General features: G+C 39.4%; 1 protein-coding gene across 2 annotated transcripts in view; it reads right to left on the bottom strand.

The window, feature by feature from the left end:
• SSBP4 (single stranded DNA binding protein 4) overlaps window positions 1–22,900 on the bottom strand; it is a 631,862-nt gene extending 608,962 nt beyond the window's left edge. Inside the window, exon 1 of one of the 2 annotated variants that reach the window (XM_089687906.1) lies at window positions 22,733–22,900. In XM_089687906.1, the coding sequence (XP_089544032.1) occupies window positions 22,733–22,788 (56 nt within the window). In that variant the 5' untranslated portion in view covers window positions 22,789–22,900. The remainder of the gene's footprint in view (window positions 1–22,732) is intronic. The other variant, XM_089687907.1, reaches the window with a different exon arrangement.
• Window positions 22,901–23,355: the final 455 nt, after the last annotated feature.

Below are 23,355 nucleotides of genomic sequence, written 5' to 3'. Positions count from 1 at the left end.
TTAGTTACTCTCTTCTGAACCTAGGTAAGGCTACGTTTTCTGCTTTTCCATTACCTCACCACCATTTAGCTGTGATGAAGACATGCAATGGTAGTCTGAATCTGCCATTGCTGATGTTTGAAGTTTAAAAGTGCTTGGGAAATTACTAAAGGAATGTCCCATGAAGCTCTGAAATTATATGAAATATTTTCCAAACGTTGTGGACAGTCAGGCAAATCTACCATATGTAGATATGGGCACTAATGCATTGCATCCCCTAAAACTATGGAAGGAACACCCAGGAACAATTTTGGAGATTCATTTGGAAACCAGATATGAGTGGAAGATGGCCATATAGCTATTTTCAGTGCTAGTTACACTCAGGGTGCAGGACTTAGTTATTATCTATATTGTTTCCTGTTGATCTTGTTCATTTATGGGTGTAAGAATGGGGGGGGGGGGTCTGAGGTCAATTTAGAGTAGAGATTTTAGCATTTAGTTTTTAAGAGTACAAGAGATTGACCATAAGTATATAAGTGCAGCGCTAAAAACTTAAAAATAGATACAAAAAAATCATTAAAATACATAAATAATATTCTTGATAAGTAATCAAAAGAAAGTTCGTATTATTAAGAATTCGTGCCCATCTAGTACTGATGATTAAGTTCGGTGCTTGTGCAATCCAAAAAACAGAAGAAATGCACACTCACCAGACGCGCAGGAATTATGCACGTTATATATTATATCCTGATGTCATTAGCGGGGAACATCTGGGCCAGGTCAGGTGTAGATATGGCTCCCTCTCAGGGTAGAGTAGGTCCTGGGGATTTTATTGGGGTGATCCAAGTGGGTCCAGGGTTCCCCTTTAAGGGATGGATGAGTGCAGCTCGTAGTGATTTAGCCGAAGGCTCCCTCTCTGGAGGCTTGAGGCTGGCACTGGGCGTCTCAGAAATTAGTACTCCTGTCCACGAGTAAAGATGGCCACCAGAGCTCCACAATGCTCCAACGGCGTGACGTCACGGCGCAATTGTCTCCTCCTTACGCGTTTCATGCACCAGCACTTACACGTTTCATGCACCAGCACGTCTTCAGAGGGGACTGCCAATTGCTGGTGCACAAAACGCGTGAGGAGGAGCTAATTACGCCATGACGTCACGCTGTCGGAGCATTGTAGAGCTCTGGCGGCCATCTTTACTCATGAACGGGAGTACTAATTTCTCAGACGCCCAGTGCCAGCCTCAAGCCTCCAGAGAGGGAGCCTTTGGTTCAATCACTACGAGCTGCACTCATCCATCCCTTAAAGGGGAACCCTGGACCCACTTGGATCACCCCAATAAAAACCCCAGGACCTACCCTACCCTGAGAGGGAGCCATATCTACACCTGACCTGGGCCAGATGTTCCCCTCTGATGACATCAGGATATAATATATAAAGCGCATAATTACTACGCATCCAGTGAGTGTGCATTTCTATTGTTTTTTGGATTGCACAAGCACCGACCTTAATCATCAGTACTAGATGGGCACGAATTCTTATTAATACGAACTTTCTTTTGATTACTTATCACCAATATTATTTATGGATTTTATGGATTTTTTGTATCTATTTCTTATCACTACGTTTTTAGCGCTGCACTTATATACTTTTTGTCTATTTAAAGGTTTTATTTGGTTACCTTTGTGCACAGCGGCTGACATTTTATACTCTGACCTTTTAGTGAGCTCACTTCTATATACCATTTGAAGAGATTGACCATAGTCTGCAATCTTGACCTAGATTCATGCCTAGGTATGGAATGAATAAACCAGATGAAATTCGTGTTTGACTTTACTGAGTTGTGGCTTTTTGGAGGCAAGGAGATGTTTATTCCATGGACCTGTTCACTTCTTTGTCAAATATTGTATGTTATCCAAGACTTTGAAGGTTTTGAGAGGGTTAAGTGGTGAAACACTGGTGAGTAAAAGGAATATAATGTCTTCAAAAAATATTTCATTTATATAGTTTTATGTTAGCTCAACCCTGAATTTACTGGGGTTTTCCCTAACAAGCTGTAACAATGGTTCTATAGCCCATGCAAAAAGTAAGGGTGAGAACAGACACCCCTTTTGGTACTTTGTTCAACTGGAAAGAGGACAGACTTGATCCCTGACTATTTCACATATGTGCAAGGAGAGACGTACAGGCAGGGTATATAATGTGTGAAATTAGGGCCAATACCCCATTTGTATGGATTTAGAACATATAGGGCCAATAAACTGAATGAGTGTTTCTGTTATCTTATGATAGGAGAAAGGCAGGGACACATCTATGTTTTACTGTTTTAATGGAGAAAAAAAAGGAAATTGCACATGCTTTCTTGTTAGAAAGGAATAATGACAAATTGTTTTTTTGTTTATTGGGGACCTGATCAGGGAATTGAGCCCAGTTGCAAGGATTTTAGCTATTAGCGTTATGTCTAGGTTCATAATTGGCCTATAGCTGGACAAGGAGGTTTACTCTGTGTTGAGTATGGGGATCATAGCAATTACAGCAGTTAGCGTTCCATGTCTAAAGGAGTCCTGCTTCAGTAGACTGGTAAAAAGTGAAGTTAACATTTCTGTGAATTTTTGTATAGTAAGCTGCAATAAGCCCATAAGGGCCAGGTATTTTGCTAGATTTTAGCAATTTATTCACTTGTGTGACCTCCAGCAAGTGTGAACGATTGTTCAAGAGGTCATTTTTGAAAGTCGGAAAGGTTGGCAATTTAAGGGAAGAAAGCAGGTCATCCGCTTGAGAGTGAGAGTCGGATCCTATGGAGAATATATCATTAACTGGTGTTTTGTGAACTCTAGTAAAATCTTGACAGGGTTGCTAGTATAAATGGCTTTGGTAAGCTAAAGGCTGATTGGTCATGTTCATAGTTAAGTTTATAGAGTCTAAGCGCTAAGTGGGAGTCTTGCTGGTTACTCTTAATATACAGTTTGTGCATAGTTCTCTTTTTCTATTTAGAAATAGACTCAGGAAGTAGTATAATGAAAAAACAGTTAAATTGAACAGAGTAAGTCAACTCATATTAAACAAATGAAACAGTAGACAGGTGGTATAGCCACATATTCCAAATGTAATATTAGATGCAAATTATGACATCCATTCATCTAGGCTAGCATGTATATCAACTCAGGTAATATACCTGTCAGTGCAAGTCATCGGAATCTGGACTAGGTGGGTAAAGGTGGCACCTGACTAATGTTTTACAGCGAAAAGGGGAAGAGATGTTAAAAAGAGTGGGACTGGGTTTTAGAGGAGGGCAAACATACTGAATAGTGAAAAATTGGAGTAAAAAATTAGAAGGGTGGCTAGTATAGGCTAGTACTAAAATGGTTAAAGGAGAGATAGAGGATTTTTTTTGTGAGCAAATAGGTTTGCAAAACCAGAAACAGAGCTTGACTATGTGATGAGCAAATATGGTTGCACCATGTGCAACCATAATTACAAACTTTTCTTTCCTACAACACCCTTCAGAACCAGAGCTTTTTTTTTTATTTCAACGATGTCTCAGTTTGACACCTTATAGGTTTGTAGTCTACCCTAACATCTTTTTTTCTTGAGCCAGATAGCTTGTGTCCATTAATTATAATAGCTAATTAAATAGAAGAAGTGGATCTACAGTATAAATTTTTATTTTTAAGGTTTTAATTATAAAGAAATTGTGCAAAATTTGAAAAACCATCAAAGAGTGCTGATTAAAAGGGTATTGTATAAATGTAGTTTTTATGTAACATAGAGGTAATCTCCTGCAGCATGATAGAGGCAGGTAGGTGCTGCTTCAGGGCTGCCTCTGTACGAAGATGAACTAGCTTGGTGTCCCCTGGTCATCCCTTTACTTCAAATGTCAACATAATGCTGGAACACTGATCACTTCAGCAACTGGGCTTACTGCTGAATTCCAGGGGCAAAGATACACTCTCTTTTCACAGAGTACTGATCTGTGTGTTTGTGTGAATGAGCCCTTATTTGCACTTTATAATCCTATGACTAACACGTTACTACGTTACTCATAATGGCTACACTTACTCCTCCACTGTATCTATGGAGGAGGCATACTTGGCAGTCAGGTTGGACTTTAAACATGTCTGCCATGAACGGTGATGGGATTTGTAGTTTACACAAGAAATATGACATTGTTTTGATATCAGGTCAGCCTATGGAAATTGCAAAGGACACTGTTTCCTGGCAAAAATCAAAAGGTATTTTATGTACATGCTGAAAATGTTCTGTAGCACCCTTCTAGCATAGTCTAGGTAAATTTACCTTTGGCTCTTTCTGTAATCAAGAGAGCAGTAAATGTTTGGTCTGGCCTGTCCAGTGTCTCACATGCTTGCTTCCCCCTGCCTCTAGAAAAAGCTTCCAAAGCTTAGGGCGGGATATTCAAATTGACCAGCCTGAATATTTATTAGCTCCGACATGCCCTGGAGGGAAATGTCCAGAAGGGGGGCAGAATGCAGATAAATAGTCTGAAACACTGGAGAGCAGGGCTCCTTCTCCCCAAGAGGGTTCTCGTGGTGCAAGGGCTACTGCTTCCAGGCAGCCCCTGGAATGAACCAGCTGGAGGCCTCAGAGGTGCCAGGATCAAAGCTTTAAATGGACTTTGCTAACCACATTACAAGGGATCTGGTCCTAGGAGGCATCATCTCACTCACTGGGTTGTGTCCAGAGGAAGCTGGAAGGAGGCAGCTGTCCTGGGAACGTGTGAGTAGCAACCTTAGGTTGAACCCTGAGACTGTGTGCTGGACATTGCACTGTGTACCAATAGTTGTGCACTGGTGCAGGGTAACCAGATGCTCAAGGACTTGCCCCATGGCCTACAGCTGTGGAGCTATGGACTGTTCACTTTTAGCCACTACTGCTACTGTTCACTATCTACTGCTGAGCAATTTGGAGTATCCCATGCCCCCAACCCTTCTCCTGTTACATGTTTTATTAGCAATAAAACACAAAAAAGACAACCCCTAGACTGTTTCTTGAAGCCAGAGTGAATGGACTGCTGCTTGGGTGGCTGGTAGCCTCTGTGCTGTTTGGGAGAGAACTGGTTAAAAGCAGTGAACCCTGCAGGGGTAGTGCTGCAGTTCTTAGCCTGAAAAATGTAAACTAATATAACAACAACATCTAAGAAATAGCAAGCTGCATTATATTACATTTTTGTTCTTGGGTTTATTTAACAGTCATTGGTATATATAAATGCATGCATGCAAAAACACAGTGTAAAATCTCATTTGGGTTCTATACACACATGGGGTTACTTACAGATGAACAAAAATGAAAAAACACAGTATTACAATTTAGCAATCAGTCAAATTTCACCTTTCATCAATTTCAATCGGTTGAAAAATATTGCAGCTAAATGATTCATTCTATTGGTAGCTTTAGTTTGTGTTAACTTATGTCCATTTTGTGCATACTTTTGAGGCAAGTAATACGCTATTTATAATTGCAGATCACAAAAGAGCTAAACAAAACACACCCGCAAGGGTCAATCTCACTATGGTTCTTTTCTGACTCATATGATGCAAAGAAAAGTATTCGCATGAATAAGTCTGTTGACTTCTGAATCACTAGTTACTGCCCACCACTCTCCTAGAACGTTTAATACAACGTCAGTACACTTTTGTTTTGTTCTTTCCCAGTAGAATTTGGAACATGTGATTTGGTATAAAGATGCTACTGAATGTTCACTAAAATTACTTACAGATTTGGAAGTGTCTATATATATATATATATATATATATATATATATATATATATATATATGCACATATGCACACGGTATATATAAAAATATACTTTAAAATGTCTAGCTCAGAATGGTACATGGCACCTCCTGCAGTTCAGACTGTAGGTCCATTGGCAGCCTGCTGTTTTATACCAGGTGTATGTAATAAGTTTTGTTTTGTGCACAGGGGGGAAAAAATCTCTTCAGGTGTAGAAAACATCTCTTGTTAGAAATGATTTGTCTCCTATAGTGTAGAAAATACAAGGAGGGCTTAAGGCGTTTTGGAATAGAAATTCTAGCTTTTAACACAATCCTACTGTGTTTTTTATTGTGTAGGTGAATAGGCTATCTGTCAGTTTTCAAGCAAAACATACAGAAGGCACTTTTGCGTAAAATGATTGTAAAACTTTGTTTTTTAAATAAAATAATAAATATGTAATACTCACCTGCTCTGTACAATGGTTTTGCACAAAGCAGACCCGATCATCTTCTAGAGTCCCCCACCGACGCTTCTGGCTCCTCCCTTCCACCAAGTGTCCACCATAGGAAGCAGTTTCTTATGGGGGCACTCGTTCATGCTCAATCTCGAGCCAAGCTGCTTGCGTCTATTCAGACACAAAACCCAGCTCGGCTCCTCTTCCCACTCATAGGTTTTGACTGACAGCAGCAGGAGCCAGTGGCTCCCATTGCTCTCAGCCAAGCCTGTGAGAGTGGAAAGAGGGAACAGCAGCCACAGATCTGCACAGCGCTATATCGAGATCGGGCTCAGGTAAGTATTTAGGGAGTGTGGCAGCAGGGATGCATTAGGGGGAAAAAACCTTTTACTTTTACAACTACTTTAATTCTAAATAAAATAAACAAACATGTATTGTAGGCCAGATTGCTATCTGTCTATTTTATGTATACACAGCATCCAACATAAGCGTGGATCTTTCCTAAAAATCCACACCAGACCTTTGTATGTAGTCTGGCTGGCCAGGAAAGGGGGAAACCTGCGTGCACCCTTATTTCTGAACCATACCAGGTCACATGCCCGAAACAAAGGGGTAACGCACCTTATCCCAATGTTGATAAGGACAAGGACCTTTTCCCCACAAAGCTGGCCCAGTTTTTGTGATGGCTGCATTAGGTTTCTTTTTTTTTTTGCCCTTTGTTTTTACCTGGTGATCTGGTCAGTAACATATCTGGTGTGTAATACAAAAAGGTGTGTTGCCCCTTTAAATTTTCAGTAAAATATTTCTTATTCAACAGTGTAATCACAAACACATACTCAAAATATAAATGCTAATACAAATAAAACACAAAAGTTTAAAATATATAATATAAGTAGTACAGAGTGCTCAATAAAGCAATTAGTGAAAAAAGTCCCAACAAACGGATTGTGTTCCAGATCTGCAGCCACTAGTGTATGCACACTCCTTACCAGAATGTTGGATCCCTCAACAAGATCACTATGCGCTTGGCTGCCTTGCAACTATAGCAAATTCCACTTCTACAATTACTTCCTAAATGTCACTCTAAGCAGAGATAAAGGCACAAAAACTTGAATCCCACAGCATAGTACTAAGCTAAAACATTTGTTTTTTTAAAATTGCACTTACAGGAGAGGAAGGCACATCTGTGTATAATACAAAGACTGCCACCACTACATACAGCTTCGGTGTGCAGGATGACATCACATATCTAGCCATACCCAGCGCCTGATTAAATAGAAAATATAGTTTTTAAATCATGATTTTATTTAGTAAAGGAAAAAAGATGTCCAAACCTGCCTGGCCCTATGTAAAAAAGTAATTGCCTCCTAAACCCCCTGCTGCATAATCTAAGTGCACTTGAGCTTAAGGTCACAAACTGATGGCCAAACATTCTTCTTTAGGACTTTCTGGTAGAGCACAGAATTCATGGTACCATCAACTATGGCAAGTCGTCCAGGTCCTGAAGCTGCAAAGCAGCCCCAGTCCTGAATCTGCAAATGCAACGGGCATATACATTCCAAAAAGTAAATTTCTTGTTTCATCAGTTCACAGAATATTTGCCCAAAAGCCTTGGGGATAATCAAAATGTTTTTTGGCAAATGTGAGATGAGCCTTTGTGTTCTATTTTTGTTAGCAGTGGTTTTCACCTTGGAACTCTCCCATGGATGCCATTTTTGCCCAGACTCTTTCTTATTGTTGAATCCTAAACACTGACCTTAACTAGGACAAGTGAAGCCTGCAGTTCTTTAGATGTTGTTTTGGGTTCTTTTATGATTTTCTGGATGAGTCGTCTTTTTGCTTTGGAGTAATTTTGGTAGGCCGACCACTCCTGGGAAGGTTCATCACTCTTCCAAGTTTTCTCCATTTGTGGATAATGGCTCTCACCGTGGTTCACTGGCATCCCAAAGTTTTAGAAATAGCTTTGTAACCCTTTCCAGACTGATACATGTCAATTACTTTGTTTCTCATCTGTTCTTGAATTGCTTTAGAGCACGGCATGATGTGTTTTTTTTAGATCTTTTACTGTGCTTCACTTTGTCAGACAGCTTCTATTTAAGTGATTTCCTAATTCAACAGGTCTAGCAGTAATCAGGTAAGAAGTGGTGTATCAGCGCAATATTGGATATTTATATTAGACACATTGTCCCCAGGTGGACTCATCGAGGAATTAGACATTAATACTAAAATATAAACACCATTTTTTTACCCATACAATCACCGTTTTTATTCCAAACTTATATATATATATATATATATATATATATATATATATATACTCCAGCTACCACGCTGCTCCAGCGGCAAGCTGACCGCTCCACACCGCAGCAGATGACGGCTCTTCACCCTGGAGACAACCCTACTGTTTTACCACGGTTTTTATGCCTATATATATCCTATCTGTGTGAGTGTTCCTACACATATCTACTTTAATAAAGAGACATATTGCACTTAGAGGCGCTTCTCTCCTTCTCTCATCTAGCAGCAATCAGGCCTGGGTGTGGCAAGTGAAATTTTACTCAACTTTCCAATAAAATGTGGATAATCACAGTTCATTCATAATTTAGCAGGAGGGGATTACTTTTCCTTTGACACGTGTTTGACAATCCCTTGCATATTAGTCCAGAAATGGCCATTAATGTTTTTCAACCGTCAGTTCCCCTTTGACTTCAACGGAGTTCAGCTTCAGCACCCGAACTTCAATGATCTTCTTCAAACCTGCCTCGAGCTGAACCCAGATATGTCTGGCTCACACCTTTTCCTAGCTGTGTTCACAAATACCAGACAGTACCTGCTGCAGTCTGGTACCTTTTGACATGCTGCAAAGTTATTGTATGAGTGTATTGTTGCTGTATGAATGATTACTGGTGGAGAGGAAACTTAGGGAATGTTTCAGCCTTTAGAAGAATAATGATATTGTTGCCACCAAGGAAAAACACTTGATTGGGGCTCAAAAACCATTTTTTTAAAAAAAAGGTATTACGAGTGAGGTAATGACATAGGAATTTATTCATGTAACATTGCTGAGAATTACACTTTAAAACAACCCTATAATCACATTTAAAAATATAAAAAAGCTGTAATGAAAAGAAGTATTTTAATACATGTCACTGCCCAAACTGCTGTACTGCCATAGTGGTAGAGGACAGAGACAGCAGGGGACCAGGCATCCAAGACTCCCAAAAGTGGTGGATGTGAAGATTCTTCTGGCAGTGGTATCTCATGGATGCAGTGGATAACAGTGGCACAGTCAAGACACGTATATGTAAATGTTTTTTTATTTTTCATGCATCTTTTTTAAAAATGTTAACACATGGTGACAGGGTCTACTTTAGGAAAGAATACTGACAAAAACCTCAGTAGAAATCAGCAGAACACATGCTATAGACTTCTGTGCATAATAATGCCTGTGTGTGAAGCTGGCAGAGCTCGGGTCAGGTCATATTCCAATGAAAGAAACTCAGCTGAAACAGAATCCTCATAAAAATGAACCCAAATCTTGGCAACAAAAGATGATCATGGTGATTTACTTTATGTGGCTTGGCAGTACATGTTTCAGACCCAATCAGACACAGAAAACTCAAAACATTTAGTCAAATTTAAGTATTTTCGAAACACTTATTGCATGGTTTAAATGAAGTTTAATGTGCACTTTGGCTCTTGAATCCAATGTTAAGCAGTACACAACCAAATCGGAGACTAACAAATGGTTCCTGAAAGTTCCAGGCTTCCTACAATATAGATGATTTGCCACTCATGTCATGGTACAGGAAGACTGGTATATTCTGGCGAGTGAAAAACACATACCACAACTGTTTCCTTGGTAGCTCTGTGGCCAGGACACTATTTATAAAAATATATAAATGCGGCAATACGACTTATCATTGTATTGATCAGATATAATATAACTTAAAAGTGTAGTACAGTGAAAGCTTTTTCGGCCATACTTCTCTTGTCCGTCACAGGAGTGCACTTATTTTTGCTCTCCTGTGACCCAGAGTCAGCTGATATTCATTTGACATGGCAGAGCTGCTCCAGGCTCTAGAAGGATCCTGACAGTATTGTCAGAAACCACCTAGCTCCTTGATTGACAGCTGGCTCCACCTCTCAACATAAGGCTGAGAGCTGCAGCTACCTGCATCTGCCCCCTCTGCTGCATGGTGCTCCAGTGGGTCAACGTAGAACTGAGTGATCAGCGGTCACATGATCACTCAGTTTTCGATCTTACAGCCAACGTGGGACAGCTGCAGCATAACACTGATACTGCTGCATAGAGGTGATGATGGCTGTTTTTTAAAACCAATACTTCTTCTTTAAGATTCACTCAACACAAATTTTAATCTGTTATTTATGCAATTTCTGACCTATTTCTAACCTATTAATGCAAGAAAACAGTAATACTATATGATTATAAGAAAGCCACAATCCATTGTCCAGTAATAATTTAATTCAGCCATAAAAGTGTTAAAACAATGACCTGAGACTTTTTCACATAATGAAAAAAGTTAGCTCATTTGTATTTTGTTGTGTGGGTTGCATTTTTCTGTACAGTATGTACCCTGCTACAGTCAATTCTCCTATATCTGATTTGCCATGCACCAGTTTCTATTCAGTGTTGCCGGAGCAGGCATCCTTTTTCTAGTATAAAATAATAGGTTAGTATTATTTGTGCTATTTACTGCCATCAAGTGAATTTAAAAAGTGACTAGTAATGTTGGTGCCATTGTTTAGCACTTACTGTATTTAGGTTGGATGTTAATGTCACAAACTTTGTAAATAATGTTTTTATAACATTTAAAACTGTACAATCGTGTGAAAAAAAAATCTGTTTACTTATTTCATCTGCACATGAATGAATAACTGAAGTGAATATTCACAAAATGATGTTGACATTCTCAACACCTTTAGTAAATCAGCCTCATACTGTGGCTGTCCAGTACTTCAGTAAAAAGTTCACCTTGCTGGAACTGAATTTGGACCTAGCATCAGATATATTTTTTCCTATTAAAAACACACCCACCCTGACAATATCGTCATCCAGAAGGACATCATCATCTTTGAACAGGCATTACCCAGGATTTGTTAAACACAGTATAGAGATGTCAGGTAGATTCTGTGGCTGTGCCTGTGCAATTCTTGGCAGTTTTCACATGTCTGGTGCAATTTAGCCCCTAATGCAGGCTCTCAAAGTTGCAATGTTAGAGTATGACTCATTGAGGAAGAGTTAACATTAAAGCAGTATATAAAAAAACAAACAAACAAACAAACAAAAAAAAAATGGTACGAAACCAAAAATGTACTATATTGCAGCTTACCAATCATTAGTCTAGGTTCCCACCTATGCATTTTGCAGACACGCACAGCAGTCCATTTAACATGATTTCCTATGGGACAGGTTTACATCTCCGTGTTTTTAATGTTTTTTGGAAAGGGTCAGGGACCTTTTAGCCTGGGTTCACACTTCTGCGGTGTGGAACATAGCATGTGATTCACACAGGAACTGCACCGCATTCCTGTGCAAATCACATGCGAATTCTGTGAGTTGCAATTTGAGCCATACATTCTGTATGGCTCAAATCACACTGGTGCAGGAGCGATCCAATTCTGCACATTCCACCACATTTTGCGAACCGGTTTCGGGATGTTGTTAACTTAACATACACACCCGCAGTGGTTCGCATGAACGGGGTGTGATTTTGATGCGGAATTCGCACAGAAACCGCATCAGTGTGAACGCAGGCTTAAACGCAAAACATTGCATTTTTGGTTCTATAGACTTCAATGGAGATGCTGCAGAAAAGCATGTAGTGCGTTTCTGACGTTTTTTTGATGCGTTTTATACTGCCCAGCAACAAGTTGAAAAAAAAAGCAAAACGCATTAAAAACGCATAAAAAATGCATGTTCAAAAATGCAAAAACCACAAAAATCACCGCAGAAACGGATAAAATGCAAACTGCATAGTTGTGAACCTAGCCTTAGATGTGTTGACAGCATTCGGTCTTTTTTTATGAGGCCCCCGGGCAATAGGGGATAATGGGGCCCCTGTGTCCTTGCCCAAACTCAAAAAACCCTATGAAAAAGGTACCAGGGGCATCTCATGGGGTCCCCTACTGACCCCGGGCCCTCGGGCACTGCCCGAGTTTCCAAATGGTCAGTCCGCCCCTGCCCATGACCCATTTACTGCAATGCAGATGTGCTAACCACTAAGCCACTGTACAGCCCCATCTGATCTGACCGGTAGCACGTCCTGTATTATTTCCTCACTCTGGATGAAGGACCAAAGGGGGCACTAACAGACTTGCATACACTAACAAATTAAAGCCAAACTCCAGCTCACGCTGTACTTACAAGAGTTCTTTTCCTTTTGGGATAAAAGTTTTACAATAAGTAAAAATAAATATGTACCCCTGTCAGTGGTAAATGGTTTGTCTCAACACCATCTGCTACGTCTTCAAGACAGCTTGTTCTGTTGAAAAATAACAGACTTACTGGCTGGATCACCAGGTGAACATAAAGGAAAGAACACCTAAAAGAGAAAACTAAGGCATTCATCACATCTAAGAATTGGTAAATTGCAATATAATAAATGTTCGCTTTTGGGTTTCATAGCGATTTAAAATCCCCTGTCTAAAATGGACTATTGAAATTTCCTTAGTATAGGCAAAGTCACTTAATGGGAGCTCAAGGTTGTTTTTAATGGCATGGCACATTTTTGGAACATGGTACTCATGCTGTATACAGTATGATGATGGGTTAGGAATATATTCTTGCTGATTACAGCCTGGTGACACAAGATAGAGAAATCTCTCCAATCGGTGCACACACATCAATAAAACCTGACAGAGGTTCTAACTCTAAGTCACTGGTCACACCGCTGAGATTTAAAATCGCGCGATTTGTGTGCAATTTCGTCACATGCCTGATGAAGGGGTCCTGCGAGACACTGAAACGTTGCCTTGCTGAAACTATGTGATCATTCATCAAAACTTTTGGACTCATATTGGTGATCCTCAGTGTGCTGGTGACATTCTCCCTTGCTGATTCTGTTCAGTTCCAGCCGACGGTCGCTGCAGCACCAACTTATACACACAGCCATTTTTAATGTAGGAATGTGTGCATTTGGATTGTACACTTGCATTGTGTGCAATTTCAGCGCAATTTCAGGTGTAATTTATTGCTACTTGTGAAGATTTTCAGCGATTTCTTGCAATTTGCAGTGCGATTTCCATTTTATTCTATGAATGTGAAATTGCAACAAAACTGCAGAAAAAGTAATGCAAAAACTACATTACAAATTGCACATGTTAAGTCACTGACATTCACTGTTATTATTTCAGGTGCTTATATAGCGCCGTCAATTTACGCAGCACCTTACATATATATTGTACATTCACATCAGTCCCTAACCCTCAAGGGGTGTACAATCTAAGGTCCCTAACTCACATTCATACACACCTTCTAGGGCCAATTTAGACAGGAGTTGATTAACCTACCAGCATGTCTTAGGAGTGTGGGAGGAAACCGGAGTACCCAGAGAAAACCCACACAGGAAGAGGGAGAACATGCAAACTCCAGGCAGGTGGTACCATGGCTGGGATTTGAACTGACAACCCTAGTACTGCCAGGTGGGAGTGCTAACCATTTAGCCACTGTGCTGCCCATTAGAAGGCATTTCAGGTGCGATTTCAATTCGCACCCATGTGACTGGGCACTGATTTTTCCTGGGGTTTGGCTTTACTATATCTTCATCAAACACCCGACTGGAGGACAAGAGTTATGGAAATACTAGCTATTTGTTATTTGTGGAACGCGGTGAAGCAACAGTTATCACCTAGATAAAACAGCACACAAATTGCATGCATATAGAAAGAAATAAGATACTATCCATCATCTGAACACTTGTCAGTCATTTTTTTCAAATAAATATTTTCAATTGCTTTAAGAATAAACAATAATTACAAAGTCATCATTTAAAATAATACATAGAAGCTGCTACATGCTCAGCACAGCTTTTTTTATATATATTTTTGTTTTTATAAACAGTGCCATCCTGTGGTCACTTTACTCAAAGTATATTTTTAAAATACATGGTTTGTCAAATAGTGTTCAGGGTTATGACTCTCATGAGTTCTTATTGATATATTTTTTTTATTTTGTACTTATTTTGGTTGTAAGTAATGTTTTAACCTTAAATTACTGTCCAGTGCTAAAGTGAAAAAAAAAACTACAGAGAATCTCCCTGCACTAGATTATGTAGCAATCTGCTATTTACATGCTGTAACAATTTTTTCCAATTCTATTCAAATTAATATCATTTAATAAAAAAAAAACTCAGAGGTGTTGACCCGGAATAGGTATGCAATTGGGAGTTCTGACCTTTACCGTCTAATCTGTATACCTGGTCAGTGCTTTAAGCTCCATGCACAATGGGCTTAAAAAAAAACAAAAACAAAAAAATGCCAGTTCCCTTGGCAGAAAAAAAAATGCTGATATAGAGCGCTTTTGTACACAGTTTAGACGAGTTTAGCATTTTTCTGCTAGAAAGCGTCAATCAAAACTGCATGCAAAGCGGAAGAGTCTTTTTTTCCTGCCTGCAAACATTGAGCTTAAAATATGCCTCCAATCCCCCTAATGTGCATGGACACATAGGACAACACTGAGCTGCTTCTACAGGCAAAACTCAAAACTCCCGTAGAAGAAACGGTTCTAAGCCAGTGTGCATGGAGCCAGAGACAGATTTTCATTCTTCAGCTTGCTATACACAGATCAATTCAGGGACCAGTTGAATTTTGATGAGTGTGTGAACATCTCTGCTCGACATAAGTCAATTGTTTAACCGCTGTCCCACCGCCCTATAGCAGAAATGCTGCGACAGGGTGGCAGGGGTGCTCAAATTCACACACACATACAGTATATATATATATGTGATTTTGCATTTGTAGGTAGGAGGTGCGCCCTACCTGCGCCACCATTGGCGGGCTCGGCTGTCAGTCACCGGGTCCCAGCTGGTGATTCCCCGCTGGCACCAGGCAATCGCTGTGTATCACGGAGAGGGGAGAGACCTGTATGTAAACAATACAGGTCTCTCCCCTGTCAGCTCCTGCACACTGCTTTGTATGGCTCTGCATAGCAGAGCCACACAAAGCACTGTGCTTATGGTGAAGAACACACACAGCCCCCATTGTGAAAAAGCACACAGTTAACCCTTTGATCGACCCACATGTTAACCCCTTCCTGCGCAGTGCCATTAGTGCACTGTCAGTGCTTTTTATTAGCACTGATCACTGTATTGGTGTCACTGGGGATGTCAGTGACACCAAGTCAGTTCCCCCCAGTGTCAGAATGCCCACCGCAGTCCTGCAGTCCCACTATAAGTCGCTGATTGCCGCCATTACTAGTATAAAAAAAAAAAAGTAAATTGCAGTATATATACCGCCAATTGTAGATGGTATAAATATCACGTAAACCAATTCATTTACACGTATTGGTTTTTTTTTTAGCAAAGACATGTACCAGAATACATTTTTGCCCAAATTTATGATGAAATTTGATATTTTAAATTATTTTACTGGATATGTTTTATAGCAAAAAGTCAAAAATATAGTTTTCTTTTTTTCACAATTTTCGGTCTTTTTTTGTTTATAGCTCAAAAAATCAAACTACACAGGCGATCAAATACCACCGAAAGAAAGCTCCATTTGTGGAAAAAAAAGGACATAAATTTCATTTGGGTGCAGCATTGCATGACTGCACAATTGTCAGTTAAAGTAACGCAGCGCCGTATCGCAAAAAATGGCCTGGTCAGGAAGGGAGGTAAATGCTCAGGAGGGCAAGCAGTTAAAGAATTCTCTCAAAGGGACATGTTTATTTTATTTATTTATTTCAGGTACTTATATAGCGCTGTAAATGTACGCAGCGCTTTACATATATATTGCACATTCACATCAGTCCCTAACCCTCAAACGGCATACAATATAAGGTCCCTAACCTACATACATGCACATGCTAGAGCCAATTTAGACAGGAGTCAATTAACCTACCAGCATGTCTTTGGGGTGTGGGAGGAAGCCCATGCAGGCACAGGGAGGACATGCAAACTCCAGGCAGGTGGTTCCGTGGTTGGGATTTGAACCAATGACCCTAGTACTGCCAGGGAGAAGTGCTAACCATTTAGCCTCTGTGCACATGTTGGAAAATGTACCATTGCTTGGCTGCAGCCACTGTTCAGTGTAGTTGGTGCCACTGTAAGAATACAATATCCTGATGGCAGGGATTCCACCATCTTCCTCGTTTGCGTATATGGAGTAATCTGTCATTTATTTATTTTTTAATTAATCAGCTGAATGGCCAGTTTTAGAAGAAGATCAGTCATGTAATCTCCCATACTTCTCTTAGTATATGTTTTATTTGAGGAAACCTTGCTGATTTTCCACTGCTGAGTGATTAGTTTTGTATCCTGCATGGTGTACAGTGTTATCTGGAAGACATAATTGTATACAGCCCAACTCTGTATTGCCACACCAAGTACCCTACAAGGGTTCTAAATCACATTGAATCTGCATGATCAAACTTAAAATTTCTAAATGTTGCTGTGGAAAAATTCAGCTATCATTTCTGGGTCACATTATATAACAAGAGAGGAATATGCGGTTTACAATCAGCCTGTAGATGTCGCTGTTTACTGGAGTTACATGTAGAATACTTTCTATGCTGTGTACAAGTGTGTTCATGTTCCTGTTATGACATACTCAGAAGGCTGCAAGGTTATATGGTTGCCGGAATTGGTTTTTAAAAAAAGGCTTCATACCTACTCTGCCTTCCAGACTACTACTACTAATATTTTTCTGCAGTGTCCTCATCTGACCAGCCTCCCTATAATCTTTATATATGAGATGCCAGCTTGTGGGCAAGTGCAGCGTGTTGCGGCGGCAGTGATGACACAGAGTTAGGTTGCAGATAACTCAGAACTTGTATTGAAGAGCATGTTCAACCACAAACAACCCGATCTGGAGGGCACTGCATTGGGTAAAACTCACAGTTCAGTGCAGAGAGACAGTGGGAAAGATCGCAAAATGCGATCTGGCCAGTCCAGTCCCAATGGCAAGGCTTCCATGAAGGATTGCATGTCCTTAGCCTGTCCTTCATTCATCAGGAACCTTTCCCTGTCGCTAATCAATTTTTCGGACAGATGGGTGATCTTTCCCTACTCTGACCACTTCGCAAAAAGCCATCCAAAACCTGGGGTCAGGAACTTATGAAGGCCCTACTGACCCAAGATGGCCACCAGGTATCCCAAGCATGCAGCATAGCCATCAGAAAGCAGCCTTCAGGGACCAAGAAACCATAGAGAAACTAGTTTCTCTCAGGGTGTGGCACCACTCCGGTCGAGCGCCACCTACAGTGGAGAAAGCAGACTGCACCTGCCTACATGCTATTACATTTTTTATTATTATTATACAGTATTTATATAGCGCCAAAGGGTATGCTCAGCGCTGTACAATAGCAAGGGGGACAGAACATGAGACAAGACAGTAACAATACAATACACGAGGGGATCGAGGGCCCTGCTCTTTCGAGCTTACAATCTAGGAGGGAGGGGAAGGTGGCACAGGAGGAGATGGCTATGGATGATTTATTAGCCAGAAAAGACCCTACTTTGCCCACTGATGTTACTAAGGCATGATTTTTGCTGAATTCTTTGTTCTCTGTTACAATCATGAAGTCAAGGAAAGCCAGGCCCTATCATCGAAATGATTATAGGCTAGAGAGGGTCACAGAAAAAGCCTATTGCTAATAAAGGTAATGAAGGGCATATTTTGGTGAGCTGTTAGGCATGACTTTTAATGGGTAAAATGGAATAGATGTTCATTCAAAGTACCTGAATTGCCATAGAATGGAAAAGCATGTGACTCAAGGGTTTAGTAACCCGTAGTTTAGTGGTAGCATTAAATATTAACAAGTGCCTCAATAAATAAAAAAAATTCATGTTTTTACCCTTGATAGATCTTGTATGCATAAAGTATCTATAATCATAGATACTTTATGCATACAAGATCTATCAAGGGTAGAAACATGATTTTTTTTATTTATTGAGGCACTTATTAATATTGCATCATCATGGATTGAATGGAACAGCCAAGTAGTCATAGATTTCAAGTATAACCCCAGCTTTGTTGAGAAAATTAAAACCCTTGGAGGCGAATAATATACTTTGGAGAGCACTTTAGCAAGCATTTCTTCAGATTTCTACCTTTCTCTGTTCTGAAGAAATTGCTGTTTGGTTGACTATTTTTTTTTTATTCAAATTGAGCCTTCACCTGAGCAAAGTCAGCGTTGCATTGAGAAAAGCTGCATTGTTTGCATCTCCTTAGAAGAGGACAGGCCCTTGGGCCCTTGCACACTTATGCAATGCATTACACATTAGTGCAATGCATGGCGTTGTGCATTACATGCGTTAGTGTGTTGGGGTGCCATATATTATTAATAGTACCCGCTGCGCTAAGGTAACCCACTACTGTGTATTTTTTTGAGCTGCTTTGTATTAAAAGAAAAAAAAAAGCATAGGTGCGGTTCTGGTGCATTGCTTAACACAACATGTAATATATGCATGAATGTTAAATCGAATACATTAACACAATGCACCAGAATGGGGGGGGCTTAAAATATTTAACTGAAAATAAACTCCTAATTCACCTGGAATTTGACTTGTATCTCAGTGCAGACCTCCCAGGAAAGCAGTGGTCAAACCACACATGCAGAAAATAAGATTGCTAGGAACATTCTGTACAGGAAGAGTACATGGAACACCTCTGAGTTGCATTGCAAGGAATCAACCTTTTAAGTTTTAACAGTTCAAAAAACTTAGAGCTGCAGCTTGAAATGGTGACAAGTGTTTTAAAAACATTAAATGACAAAATGGCTTGTGTAGCAGTTATATACAATATATTATACAACTTTTTCAGCAAAAGTGGAGCATTCCTTTAAGAGAGTTTTAGGTGATGTCATTCTAATCCAAGCATACCTTGATAGGATATGCATTTCTGTTGCAGTTTGAGGTAATGGAATAGTTCATGTATATAGAGTAACTTAGTCAAATTATTCCTTTACCCTTTTTTCAGATCATTCCACTTTAGAACTGGTCAGTCCATAGGCAGCCTAGTCCTATGTTTACATGCTAGAGCTCTGTATTTCATCACCTACATTTGTCTCTAGGAATGGGATATAAGGAGGCGTACTCTCTGCTATGCTGCTCATTATTCACCGTTAGCCACCATGACTAATATCCTGCCTCTCAGTATCCCAACTAAAGATGGGGGAAGTGACATGGTATAAAGACATAGCACATTCAGTATTTGCTGTAAACCACTATGACAAAAGCCTGCTTCCCTGTATCCCAACTAGAGACAGGGCAAGTGACATGATGAGGAAACCTTAGCATGTAAACACAGGACCCAAGTCCACCGTGGCTGTCCAGTTTGCATTTATCTTGTTCTTGTCCAATAGCCCACTGCATTCTTACAAACGTAAATTTTAAATAACCAGTTTAATAAAATGAACTATAAAATGAAGCCTTTTCAGGTGAACAAGCTCTGAATGGAGGGACAACTATATAGCTCTCTTAAATTGTAAGCTCCAAGGAGCAGGGTCCTCCTAACCCTCTTGTATTGAACTGTATCGTTTCTGTATTGTCTCCCTTTATATTGTAAAGCGTTGAGCAAACTGTTGGCGTTATATAAATCCTGAATAAAAGTAATAACAATAACACTGGATAACTGCATAGACATTGTATAGAGAATCATGCAAGTGCACATGATACAGTGTACAATCCCTTAACAGTTTGCTCACAATCTAGTGATGGAGAGACAGAGCAGTCAAACTTTCCTTAGTTTAAACCAAATAAAAAAGTTACCCCTTATTGTTGATTCATCAGACCACCAACTATATGCTATCGAATCACTAACCAAATCATTGTTTATGATAACTGGGTCACATGGAGGTGTGGAAAGAAGTGATATAAAGTCCTGGACATAACCTGCAGAGATTTTCAGTTATGTTAAAATACTGTAAATTCTGTGTTTATCTAAAGATTATTCTTTTTTCCATAGAAAAGGGAATTATTTTTTTCTGCTTACAAATGTAAAAGATATCACCACTGAATCAATGATAAGGAAAAGACAATGCAAGTGTGCAGTAAGGACTATGAACTCTGGGGGAGCACAGATCTATACTTTGAATGAACCATGGTTCTACTTCTGTATGGTCAGTTTGTATTTCAGCATGTATCACACATAATGATAGCTATTTTACTGCACAAATAATTACCTTATTGATCAATATATACATTACAACAATATCTGTTTTGTATTTGAATCCTAAAACTGCTTCTACTTACAAGCAGTAGTTGGGTTGCCTGTTAAGTCTATCTGAATAACAGGCAACCCAACAACAGGGTAAGAGGAGTAGGTTATATAGTTACATAGTCTGGCTGAAAAAGATAAAAGTCCATCCAGTTCAACCAAAAAAAAAGTTATAATCCTATACCCACAGTTGATCCAGAAGAAGGGAAAAAACCCAGCAAAGCATGATCCAATTTGCTCCTGCAGGGGAAAAAAATTCCTTCCTGATCCCCCGAGAGGCAATTGGATATTCCCTGGATCAACTTTACCTATACATGTTAGTATACAATAGTTACATAGGTATATGAAAATAAATATGATCCACCACCTGATTATAGAGGATCAGATATTATACATCTAAACAATAATGACTAATACACTACCATACGATTACATTTTTGAGTTTCACAGTGTGGACAATCAAGAAGGTTCAACATGTTTTCTAGACATAAAAAGGAAACATTGAGTCAAACTTTTTACTGTATATAAATCATCACCCACTGTTTTATACAGACCAAGCCGTAGGTCGTTAAAGCATATTACTAATCAGAACTTTCAATCAGTCTGGGTTAAGTGCAGACTTACAACTAAAACATACGTGCAGTGCCTAAATCTACTTTGAAAGAGTTAAAAACTTGAAATTGCATTAAAAAGGGACATGATGCTCATCACAGATATAATGATATTATCATTTTATTTCATTCTCTTTTTAGATAACTCTACGGCTGCAGGAGAGTAGTAAATCCAAGTATACGGTCAAGCTTTAAAACCTTACACAAGGAGATTAAGTAAACATATTACACACTGATGGATCCATGCCTTTTGAAGAGTTTTGGGTTCTATTCATGTAAATAAAGCAGCTAAAGGACTGAAAAAGTACAATGGTGAAGCAGGTCATTGTTACAGCTGGCTCTGAGAGCATCCCTCGCTGTGCTGAAAGTGCTAGAAAGTAGTCTGGGGGTGGGAGAAGCATCCTGTTGCAAAGTGGAACACATCAACTTTAAGAGACAAGAAGAGTTGGGCAGTTTAAGGCAGTTTATTTTAGAAACATTAAGACAGCCTACCCTAAAACGCAGCTCCAATAGGTAGGTAAACTTGGCAAAGTATCATCCAATGAACAGAAACAAAATCGGGAGGGAAATTTAAAGTAATGAAATCAGCAATTCGACTTCATTATCATTCAAATAGATGCGTTCTTTCTAACAAAGAAATGGAGGCATTTATTTGTATACAAGCAATAGATTGTATGAGATGTACAATATAGACACTAAGGTTGTCCTGTAATTTGCCAGATTGCTTAGTTAAAATTTACAGTGTATTAAAAACTTTTTTTTCTTGAATTACTCACATACCACGACAGATGTTATGTGACAATGGGATTATCTAGCTGCTAATCATAATAGTAGTAATAAAATAATAATAATAATAATAATAAATCACTTTGCAAATAAAATGAGAAAGGGGCATGCACACAACAACGTTAAGTAACAGAAAGTACTTGATCATTGGATCAATAGAAAATTGAAAAAAAATGTATTATCCAGCACAACAAAAGCAGCTATTTTGCTTGGACCATATAGACAGAAAGATGGGAATGTTGTCTATAGGTGAAGAAAGTTGCCTGCACTGAAGTGTACAACAAAGCACTGCACTCCCAGAAAACAGATCTGATAGAGAGTTTACATCACATGCACAATGATAACGGAGCCCAAATTCGTCTCATGCACTGAAAAAGATCACTTGGTACACCGATGTTCCATCAACAAAGCACCAATCCTACATCAGACCCCATGATAACAACAATAATGCAAGGTACACATCTCCCAGGGTGATAAACACATTCACATGCTACTTTGTTTCCTCTGTACAGGGACATGTGGGGCAGTAGCAGTAAGTTGTAACCTTCTCCCAGCATGGGATCAAAAAAAGTTACAGCACTGACATATAGATCCCTGTGTCCAGGATAGGAAGAGCATTACCAGAGCATGTGGAGCATGCATGGCTTATCTAGAGCCCCCTCACCTCCATCCCCCTGCACTTTATTTGTTAGCTCCCATTCATCTTTCTTGCAAGGAGCATGGAAATAAAGCAGCGAGGTATATGCAGTGAACATTACAATGGATTTGCACTTACTTTTCCCTTGCCTGGCTATCAGAGGGGACAGTGGATCCTTTCCCTTTGGCATACATGCTTGTTTCAGACTTTTCCTACTCAACACCTGTCAAAGGAAGCAGCCAGCAATGCTCTCTCTATCTCCATAGCTACCCCTTCAGTTTTTTACATCCCTGAAGCATTGGCCACAAATCACGCACATTTTCTAATGGGGGATCTTGAAACAGCCAGAGCTTTTTTTTTTTTTTTTTTTTTTTTTTTTTTGTTCAGCTGTTCCAGGAATGGTTCATCCCTCCCACCCTGATGACATTGTGTGTATGTGTGTGTGTGTATGTGTGTGTATGTGTGCGCGTGGTTTTTTTTTTTCTACTCTTAAAAGAGCAATGCCAATGCAGCATGCATAAGGCAAGAAGAAGGTTTAGATTTTTATTTATTTAAGCAGATAAGTAAACATTTTATTCTAAAACGATAAAAACATTTACATACACACATACATACATATATATATATATATTTTATAATTAGATTTTAATGCTTTTCTTTAATTATATCAAATGTTTACTTTGATTGTTTTAGATTTCTGTTTTTTTTATTACACTGAAGGCTTGCACCAAATTAATTAAGACATTATTATAAAATTATAC

Source organism: Staurois parvus, unplaced genomic scaffold (assembly GCF_062004578.1).
Source record: "Staurois parvus isolate SC_StPar_1 unplaced genomic scaffold, SC_StPar_1.0 ptg000439l, whole genome shotgun sequence".
NCBI classification, from domain to species: domain Eukaryota; kingdom Metazoa; phylum Chordata; class Amphibia; order Anura; family Ranidae; genus Staurois; species Staurois parvus.
The sequence above is the reverse complement of the archived record's forward strand: the minus strand, read 5'-3'. Positions and strand labels throughout refer to the sequence as shown.